The sequence below is a fragment of the Gekko japonicus genome, unplaced genomic scaffold (genome assembly GCF_001447785.1).
Source record: "Gekko japonicus isolate JY-2015 unplaced genomic scaffold, Gekko_japonicus_V1.1 scaffold70, whole genome shotgun sequence".
NCBI lineage: Eukaryota > Metazoa > Chordata > Lepidosauria > Squamata > Gekkonidae > Gekko > Gekko japonicus.
Genome location: NW_015167529.1, coordinates 1,034,255 through 1,045,028, shown reverse-complemented (window position 1 = coordinate 1,045,028; position 10,774 = coordinate 1,034,255). Strand labels below are relative to the sequence as shown.

At 44.9% G+C, this 10,774-nt stretch overlaps 1 protein-coding gene across 1 annotated transcript in view; it reads right to left on the bottom strand.

Annotated features, from left to right (window-relative positions):
* Positions 1-10,774, bottom strand: part of ABCA4 (ATP binding cassette subfamily A member 4) — a 175,784-nt gene that overhangs the window by 94,751 nt on the left and 70,259 nt on the right. The window contains exons 12-13 of the mRNA XM_015413325.1: positions 4,859-5,064; positions 4,091-4,267 (exon numbers count right to left, since the gene is read on the bottom strand). Of these exons, the coding sequence (XP_015268811.1) occupies positions 4,091-4,267; positions 4,859-5,064 (383 nt within the window). The remainder of the gene's footprint in view (positions 1-4,090; positions 4,268-4,858; positions 5,065-10,774) is intronic.

Below are 10,774 nucleotides of genomic sequence, written 5' to 3'. Positions count from 1 at the left end.
GCTCTATTTGATGTTGGGCGGCCAGTCGGACTCTGACCCAGAAGACCTGCACCAGGCTTTACAAGCTTTGGCTGGGTGGCTCAGACTGAGCAGGCTGAAATTAAACCCGGCGAAGACGGAGGTCCTGTGCTTGAGTCGGACCGGACCGGGATTAGGGCTCCCACTTCCGACCTTCGACGGGGCACCTTTGGTGCTGGCCTCGGAGGTTAGAAGCTTGGGAGTGCTCCTGGACCCCACCATAACGATGGAGGCCCAGGTGGCAGCCACTGCCAGATCAGCCTTTTATCATCTTCGGCTGGTACAGCAGTTGCTTCCTTTCCTCGACCGCAACGACCTAGCTACAGTGATCCATGTGACGGTCACCTCGAGGCTAGACTACTGTAATGCTAGCTACATGGGGCTGCCTCTGTCGCAAATCCGGAAGCTACAGCCGGTGCAGAATGCTGTGGCCAGGCTGTTGGTGGGCGCCCCTAGGTGGGAGCACACCCGACCTGTACTGAAAGCGCTGCACTGACTCCCTATAGCATACCGGATTCGCTTCAAAGTGCTGGTGCTTACCTTTAAAGCCCTACATGGCCAGGGTCCGACATACCTGAGGGACCGCATTTCTCCACATATTCCCCAAAGAGCACTTCGGTCGGGGTCACAACACCGGCTAGTGACCCCGAGCCCCAAGGAGGCCAGGCTTGCTGCAACGAGGGCCAGGTCCTTTTCAGTGGCAGCTCCTATCTGGTGGAACAAGCTCCCAGAGGAGATCAGGGCCCTGCAGGACCTTTTGCAGTTCCGCAGGGCCTGTAAGACAGAGCTCTTCCGCCGGGCATTCGAGTAGGAGCCGCCACTGCCACTACTACCACCGCTGCATTATAGAGCGATACCACCGGAGGGCCAGGTACCATCTATTAATGGCCCTAGTCCTCCCTTCTGTTATGCAAGATGGTGGGAGTTTTCTGTTCTTGCATCCTGATGAAGTTGATTTTTAATCTGTTTTTATCTATTTTATATACTGTATGCACTTTGTGCCTTGTGTAAGCCGCCCTGAGCCCGTTCGTGGGAATTGTGGGGTATAAATGCAATGAAATAAATAAATAAATATTACTACATGTGAAAAACCTGCAGAAGTCTATTTTACTACAACTTAGTATAGCAAAATAGACAGCAGAGTTATTTTTAAAATGAATGTATGAACAAGTTACATATGAATATTGCCTCTAAATGGAGTTTCCCTCTAGGTAGAAAATATGTCATGTATGAAATGGCCTTTACCTGACAGTATGTGAATACAAATAGATGTACACCAAGTGTAACTTACTATGGCCCCAGTCACACGGGCAGGAAAATGCGGGGGAGTGTGGCTGTTTGCCCCGGAGCAAAATAACGTGTGGCTGCGCAATCAGATGTCCAGTTGAGGTCCCGTCGAGGTCCTGTGGTTAGGGGGGAGGTGCCAATCACAGGACAATCCTGCGGCGCGGCAAAGAAGCTGCCTCTCTAGCAAAAGGCTCCGCGGGTTTAACCCCTTCCAGGGCTGCAGAGGAATGCAAACTGTGTCCTCCGTCGGTCCCCTCCAGGAGGAGCGTCGTCTGGACCACCCCCCCGCCACGCCCCACTGTACCTCCCCCTCTGCTGCCCAGTGCAGCTGAGCCAGGAGTGGGGGGGTACAAAAAAGAGGAGGGAACTGTGTTGTTTGTTTTTAAACGAAGTGTGTGCATGTGACGTTGGGTGCTTGTGCGCATCCCGTGGAGACTTGGAGAAAAAAACACCTTTTAGCGATAGGACATGGGCGGGCGCTGGATGCCACGACCTACCACCGGAAACGCGATCAGGCGCCCGCCCTTGCCCTGTGGTTTCCGGAAACGAGTACCTCGGAGGTACTAGTTTTTTTACCCCGCATCTTCGGCGGGAAGCCTTGGGTTCGCCATGGGAGCTGTACGCTTCCCAGATGTGGCGCTGTGACCGCGCCCGGAAAATCCGCCTATCTTCCGTCTTTGTAGCGTGGCTAATGCTCCGTGTGACCACAGCCTGTGTTAAGCTACAGTCACCTAGGGACAATTTTACCGCAGAATTGCACCTGATCAGAAACCCGGGGAAGCACAGACATGGTAAAAAATTTCCTCACTATAAGAAGCTATAGACTTCAAACTCCCCATTTGGTTTTTGGCTTCCTGTAAAGGCCACTACATTAATTTACATTCTTCTGGTTTATTGTGTATTTTGCTTCATCTATACCCCTGAATGTCTCTTGCCTTGAAAACCCTACAGGGTTGCCATATGTCAGCTGTGACTTGACAGCTCTTTCCACCACATACCCTGCCTTTCACAAAACAGCTTAAATTGTTCTCCTCTCCTTCATTTTATCCTCACAGCAACACTGCAAGGCAGGTTAGGCTGACAGCATGGCCCAAGGTCATTCAGCAAGCTTTCATGGCAGAGTGGGAATTTGAACCTGCCCTCCTCCCAAGATCCTAGTCTGACACTAGGGAGGGGCCATGGCTCAGTGGCAGAGCATCTGCTTGACATACAGAAGGTCTCAGTTTCAATCCCTGGCCTCTCCAGATAAAAGAATCAGACAGTAGGTGATATGAAAGACATCCGTCTAAGACCCTGGACAGGCTGCCAGTCTGAGTAGACACTACCGACTTTGATGGGCCAAGGATCTGACTCAGTGTAAGGCGGCTCATGAGCTCATGTGACACTCTAAACACTACAGTTCACCGGTTTGAAAGTTGTGTTAATGTTTAAACAAATGTTCCAAACACTACACTCAAAAGCTCGCACAATGTTTTGAGTCACTTTGGTTGGTCCTCATAAAAGTCATTACGAGTGTTTTGATTTCTCTTTGTGGTCGGCTATTACCGTGGTGTCACTGACCAGCAGAGGGCTCCCTGTCTCCAGAGGTGCATCTTTGTTCACAAACACACAAGACATGCTATTGCAGATCTGGCTACCTGTCTACTACTGTTGAGTTTAGAAGACCAATTCATAGCCTTGAAACAACTTTTACAACAGAACTATGAAATGTTATAGAAGTAGGATCTCCTCCCATATTAAGCTACTTAAAGAGATGTGCCATTTTGAGCAAAACCAGTTACATGTCTTAAGAACCCTTCATTCTGTGCAACAGAGAGAGATCTGGGGTTGATGGTGACTGATGATAAATCAAAGGTATGTGAAACCTTTAGAGAAAGCTATACCCTCTCTGGTCTCTCCCTCTTTAATGTGACTAAGTCTGCTCTTGTTAACCTCAAGGGGTTAGATACCTCAGGAGTGAAAAGCTGCAGCAGTGAGCCCAGCTAGTTTTAGTTGGGGGCTGATTTGCTAAACTCACGTGTTGTTGGGATTGCATAAGATGAGTCCAGCAGAGCAGTGCAGACAGCTGAGCCCCAACAAATCCCATGCAAAACTGGGAACTCAATGCTGTAGATGTATTCCTTCTGCTAGAACTTTAAAATCTCCTGGCCAGAAATGGAGAAGTGCCAACGGTAGCCCTGGAGGTAGAATATCTGGCGGTCTATCTGGGGCTCAACTGCTGGCATGACATGCAAATACATAAAAGGTCTTACAAAATCCTTTCATGTTTCTGGACAGCTGCACTGATTCTCTTGTTGGGTGCTTTTAAAACGCCAAACAAGGCTTGTTTGCTTTTTAAAAAATTAGTGCTCTTCCCATTTTCATTCCAAGGAGGAGGAATAGAATCTCAGCTACAAACTGTGCAACCTCTCTTGCATTCTCCTGCTGTTAATGAATCAATTGAAGGTTTTTATTTCAGTGGAAATCACAAACCTCTAAGTTTCTCTGTCTTTTTAGGTATTTAAAGAAAACACCCTACTGTGCTTTGTTTTTTGTTCAAGCCTCCTTATCTCAGGCTTAATGAGGGCAGCACAATCCCTGACTCCTTGAGGAGAATTTGCCTAATGCCTTCATCCTGGGATTTCTCCAGCAAGATCAAAGGCAAAGCTTCCGAGCTTCCTGGAAACTCTGTACTGCCACCCAGTCAGCCAGCCAGTTAGTTCAGAGAGAGAGAGAGAGAGAGAGAGAGAGAGAGAGACAGACAGACAGACAGACAGACAGACAGACAGACAGACAGACTACTCACATATCATCTACAAAGCATGGATAGGGCATTTGTTGCAGGTAAATCCCTGAAGGCACTTCAGCACTGGTTTGGGTTTTGATAATGCCATGCTCAATCATATCTTGTAGGTAGGCAAACCCTCCCCAGATGTAACGTAAATCATCGACCGGGTCAGCTCTTGGACCAGGATCCCAGTACCTGTGAAGGAAAAACACATACTTAGCCAGGAACCTGATGGGGGAATGTGGTTCTGACCAGTGGGTTTTTAAAAATTATTTACAGTTCTGAGAGGTACCATTCAGAATTCAAAGGTGGCAACATTACCTTACTGTGCCCCACTGATTTAACTCACTCACCAAGCCTTCTCTTTTTCTACTATTCCACAAGACTGGGTCTAGAAATAAATTCAGCTCTGTATCAATACGGGAAGCAAGACTATACAGTATCCATATGCACCTATCTGTTTGAAAGCCTCCTTCGACTCAGGAGCAGCTCTATCATTAGTTCTGGCACTTGTGCCTCGTTGTTAGCCACCCTGAGCCTTCGGGGAGGGCGGGATATAAATCAAATAAATAAATAAATAAATGGTGGTTTTTGAAATGTCAATTATTTTATTTATCATTATATTGTTTCCACTGAGGCCAGGTATAGCACTAAACATCCTATTTGGATATTCTGCCTCTGGATCCAGATGTCTTGAGCCATCACTGTACCACCTTGTTCTTAGGGCCACACAGCAGGCAAAGACTTGGGTCATACACACATTATGAGATGAAAGGAAGCCATCACCTGTCTTTGATTTTGTTTGTTTTCTGCACCGCATCTATATCCATACGTATCTTGTACGTCACATGAGGTGGCAACTGGTGGCTTTCTGGGTCCAGGTTAGGAAAGACAACACCAGCCCAAAATTTGTTTTCCTCCAGGAGGTAGACAGCACGATTAGTGATTTGAGCTTCATCAGCATAGCCTTCAAATTTATCAAGGTTCAAGCACTGTGGAAAGTCATAAATGTGGAAGACACATTGGAATAAACCAGCCAGGCATATACATTAGGAATATAAAATGACGGCCCCTTTGATGTGATCCAGATATCCAATGAGTAAAATAGGTTCAACATCATTTTATTCCTTCTTACTCTAATTATACATCAGCATTACATACAGAAGTAGATTAACTGCCATGGCTTCTCTCATACAACAATAAGATGTGGGAGAAATTGTTGGTTATAAATTCATTCATTCAGACATTTTCCCCCAGAAAGAAACTGCAACTTGGAATGAATCTCTGACACATCTCTCTCTAGATTTTTGATGGCAGAGGGGACAAATCTCTTTGACCCTTCCATCACCCACCCATGGGAAAAAGTAGGGTTTGGGAAGATTTCCAGTTGCTGAGAAAGGGAGTTTTACTGTGCTGAAATAAGTATAGCACTCCTTTAATCAAATGGTGATTTCTCCCTATGCTGAAGGGGTAGAAAAAAGGTAGAAGTGAATAACAACTGAAGATGTCAAAAAATTCCTAGTCCTCTCACAGAACCACAGTTCCAAGAGTTCCTTGTTGGGAGCCACACAAGTTCATAGGCTTGAAACCAGCTATGGGCCTGTTCTCATGCATAAGTGAAGTGATTCATAAAATTGGGATTAAATGATACACAACCAAAAGCCATCCTAAAATTCTGCACCTTATAATAACACCATCCCATATTGCAGAAACTGAATGGAGTAATAAAAACTTCAGAAGGTTGTTCATTAATGAGGTGTCTTGCCAGCAAAGATAACAAGAAAAGAACACCAAAGCTGAAACTTTCATCTCAGTATACCACACGGAAGGAAGTTAACCAGCCAAACTGGCACTTTAATATACAAGTAGCCAGGAAAACACTGAAAACAGAGAGGATACCCGAGACACAGTTTGCTACAGGGAATGGGCACATGGTTCTTATAACTTAATTTTTATTTCATTTATTTAGAAATTTATACCCCACTTTCCTGCCTGATAAGGACCCAATACGTCATTTCCCCCTCTTCCAGCTTATTTTCACGACAACAGCCTCATGAGGTAAGTTAGCCTAGGAATGTGTGACCAATGGCCCAAGAACTAAGATTCCCAGCGAGCTTCCATGACAGAGCAGGAATTTAAATTTGGAACTCCCTAATTGTAGTCTGAGATTCTTGACTACATTGTGCTGGCTCAGTTCTGAAAAATGAAGGAATTTATAGGAGTGCCAGACCCAGTCTGGCAATCATTGGGAAACCAGGTGTGTGTGTGTGTGTGGGGGGAGCAACAGTTTGACAGCAACAGTTTGACAGCACTTGTGGCTTTTCTCCAGAAGTGACATCAGTAGTCTCTAGGAATCACCAGATAGTCTATGGAAAAACCATAAATCTGACAGCATTTTTTTTGTTTTATTTTTCTTCCACTGCTGCTCAGAACAAAACAGGAGATGGGGCAGGGAATCCCCTACTCCCAGAGGGGTGTGGCAATCCTAGTCCAACTTGTTTCATTCATTTTCCAGCTATAAACTAGAGTCCTATTCATTGTCTTTTCTCAAAGAAGCCTTAAGATTTGATAGCATGGACAACAGCCAAGCAGCACCTTCTACTTCTCCATTGTCACAGAAATCTATTGACGAACAATCTCAGACAAGAAAAAGCTACTGCAAGATCATGTGTAGTAATTGCACATTTGTTTTGCTGCTTCTCATATCTCATGGGTAGAGGGTCATTTTGCACCATATGAAGCAAACACTTTAACCGATTTCCCACTAGCCGATGCTCCGTCTGCACTCTTCCTTCCCCCTCCCCCGATTCTACATGTCAATTTCCCACCTCATCTTCCTTCTACATGTCAATTTCCCACCAGTTGCTGTGCAGCCGCATTTTGCTTCGCAGCTTCACCCAATTTCCCCCATGTCTTCTTGATCTTCAAAAAACATGATCGAGAAAACACGGGGAATATCGGGTGAAGCTGCAGCCGCGTAGCAACTGGTGGGAAATCGACACGTAGAATCAGGGGAAAGGAAGAGCGAGGACGGAGCAATGGCTAGTGGGAAATCAGTCCTAGTACATCTGGCAACCTAACCTAGGAAGACTTATATGACCAAGAAAGTCATGTTGCTGTGATCTGCTTAATGAGGCTATATCCACATTTAGGAACCAAGGGTATGAACTGGCAGGAGCATTTTCACCTATATGATCTGTAAGCATGGTTGACCATCTCTCCCAAGTGACATTTTGGGATTAGGTAATACTGGCCATTGTCCCTGATCCTGGGCACATAATAACAATTTCCTCCCACCAGCACTGAAAGTCTTTTTATTATTTTTTTAATTGACACTAGAATATTATTATACCAATATAGCATTGTAATAATAGCTGTAGTGGATTCTCTGAATTCTCAGCTTTCATTCTCTTTTTTAAAAAAACAAAACCATAAGTCTCTATCCCCTTCTCTTGAGGAGATATAAGGAAACCTCCAGAGGAACTGGTTGGCCACTGTATGAAACTAGATGGACCACTGGCCTGATCCACCAGGGCTCTTTCATAAGAATATAAGAAGGCATATAATCACAAGGGTTAAGGCTACAAACTTACACCTATAGTTACAACTTCCTTTTCTTTTTACTGTCAAGTCACAGCTGTAAACTCCCTTTTGGGTTTACAAGGCAAGAGACTTTCAGCGGTGATTAGCCATTGCTTGCCTTTGCATCACAACTTTGGTACTCCTTGGAGTTCTCACATCCAAATACTAGCCAGGGCCAACCCTGCTTAGCTTCTGAGATCTGATAAGAACAGCCTAGTCTGGGCTGTCCAGGTCAGGGGATAGTTACTATAGTAGATCAATATAATCTGGGGCTGCGGTGGCTCAGGTGGTTAAGACGCTGAACTGCAGACGGGAAGGCCGGTAGTTCAGCAGTTCGAGACCCGAGTGTGCCGCATGACGGAGTGAGCTCCCTGGTCCCAGCTCCTGCCAACCTAGCAGTTCGAAAGCAAGAAATTGCAAGTAGATAAATAGGTACCACTTCAGTGCGAAGGTAACAGCTTTCCATGCGCCTCGGTGTTTAGTCATGCCAGCCACATGACCACAGAAATGTCCTGGGACAGTGCTGGCTTGTCGGCTTGGAAATGGAGATGAATACCGCATCCCTAGATGCTGCCAATGCATTAAGCCACACGACTCAGTGACAGGAAAGCTGTTCAGGGCCTGGAGCAGCTTCCTGACACCACAGCAACCATGGCTGCTAAAGTAAGGACAGGGAAGAAAGAGAGATGGGGGAATACTGACAAGAAGGGAGGCCAGGAGAAATAGAGAGGGAGTAGGTTGACAGAGAAGGGGGGGGACACTGATGGAAAAGGGGAGGGGGAAGGGGGGGAGGTTGACAGATAAGGGGAGGGGACGAAAGAGAGGTGGGGAAGATTGACAGAAGGGCAGGGCATGAGAAGAGGGGGGAGAGTTTTAGAGAAGAGGGAAGAGGGAAGGAAGCAAAAGTGGGGGAAGGGATGCACCATCCCCACAGGTTTCTTGCAGGTCCCCACTTGCAATATTCTAATATCAATTTTTTAAAAAATTGCAAAAGCCCTGGTGGACCGGGGGAGGAGGGTGGTCACTTCTGGGGGACTGGAGCAGGGGAAATGCAGCAAAGCCTTCTATGTGGAGGGCCCACTGCTGCTGCCCTTTATCTGCAGCTGCACCAGCAATGGGGAACCACAAAATCCTATCCCCTTATGGAAACCACCCTGTGATCTTCTGAAACACCTCCTACTCCAACAAAGTGGAGGAAAGGAAGAATGGACTCTTCCCTTTGGGCAAGAAGCTAGTGGCTGCTGGGAAACAGACTGGTAGGTACTATGTCAATGACAGGCATCACGTGGGGAATCACTGCATTACACCACACTGGGTTTCAGATTAAATGATTTGGTGTTATACAGAGGTTAAGAGCATAAATTTCCTGTATGGTCTAAGGTGAGTCACTACAATAACATGATTTGATAGCATTTATTTAACACTTCAGAATGTTCAAAGAACTTGACGTACATTATCACTGTAAAATTTACAACAACCTTGTAAAGTAGTCTAGTTATCCCTATATTGCAGATGGGGGGGGGGTGAGAGGCAAAGGCATGATTAAGGCACCTAGTGAGTTCACATGGCAGAAGTGAGATGTGAATAGTGGTTTTCCCAGTTCACTTCTCAGTATCATAGATGTATAAGTTTGCTATGTGGCATTTTTTCTAATTGCTCAAACCACTTCAACATGTATTATCCTAGTAATTCTAATAACTCTGTAAGATAGGCCAGTGTTTTCATGCATATATTAAAAGGGGGGGGGTCTAAGGTAAAAACTTATTCAAAGTCCCCCCAATGAGTTCATAATGAAGCTGAGATCTAGCATGACAACTTCCACTTTAGAGAACTATGCCACATTTGTTCTTACAACAGACATCATGCCACAATTCAGCCTTCATGTAATGGTATTTAACTAATTTGCTAGATCAAAAAATACAGTATTTACTCAAAAGGAAGATGACCTGGAATGTAATGTGGCCCCTTTAAAATGTTATAAGCACACATACACATGTAACTGGACATAATGGTAGCTTGTATGCCAATATAAGACGACCCCTCTTTTTTGTTTTTTGATGGCATACCTGGGAATAAATCAAGACATCTTGCACTTGAGCAAATACTGTAGCAAATGGAAACTGCATAAATGGAACTTCAACATACACACACACACACACACACACACACACGTATCATTCTTATACTTCCTACCTCTGAAATTAGAGAGTCATTACCTGGTTCTCATTTTGGAATGTGAGGAGACAGCATTCAGCTCCCAAACTGACTGGGAAGAAATGTATTTAATTACCTCACTTCACAGATTGCCACAAAGCTAACTTGTTTGATCTTATCTTCTTGATGGTCTCTTGCAGGCCAATAACCAATAATTACTCTACTTCAAAGTGTTCACAGGCAAGTTGTTATTTAACAGACAGAAAACTCTGTAATGTAAAGACTGCTTTGTTTATCCTTGTCATCTGAAGAAACTTTCTCCATTTTGTTTTTACAGGATGGTCAAGGGGGGTGGGGGGGTCTTTGAAAAGAAATCAAGTTCCTATGGAATTCTGAAATGATAATATTCCAAAAGATACCCTGACCTTTAAAAGGATATGCCAGCCTGTACAGTTGTTTTTAAAAGGATGCATTAGTTAAGACATGCATTTAATTTAACTTTATTATTACTATGCTTATTATATGGAGCACGGACTGGAGGCACGGAAACCCAGGTTTCCTGTCTCAATTCCAATGCTGATTTCTCCATGCCTACTACCTCTCTACATACCACACCTAATCCAATCACACCTGCTATTGTCATTCACCTGCTATTGTCATTTGGCATCTGAAATCACTCCACTCTCCAAGATATAAAGACTGATGGACTCATATTCTAGCTGTAGCTGAAGAAGCGAGCAGTTACTCACAAAAGCTGATTACTCACAAAAGCTGATAGTCTTTAAGGTGCTACTGGCTCTTTTATCTTGCCACAGCCAGAGTAACATGGCTACCCAACTTGATAGAGCCCTCAGCTATACAAATGTTTTCCCTGAGAATTTTTCTTTACCACTCTCAAAGACTGCAGAAAGCTGCAATTTGCATTGGAACTCTGAGTGGGTAAGGGGAAGATGCTTATCTCTTTCC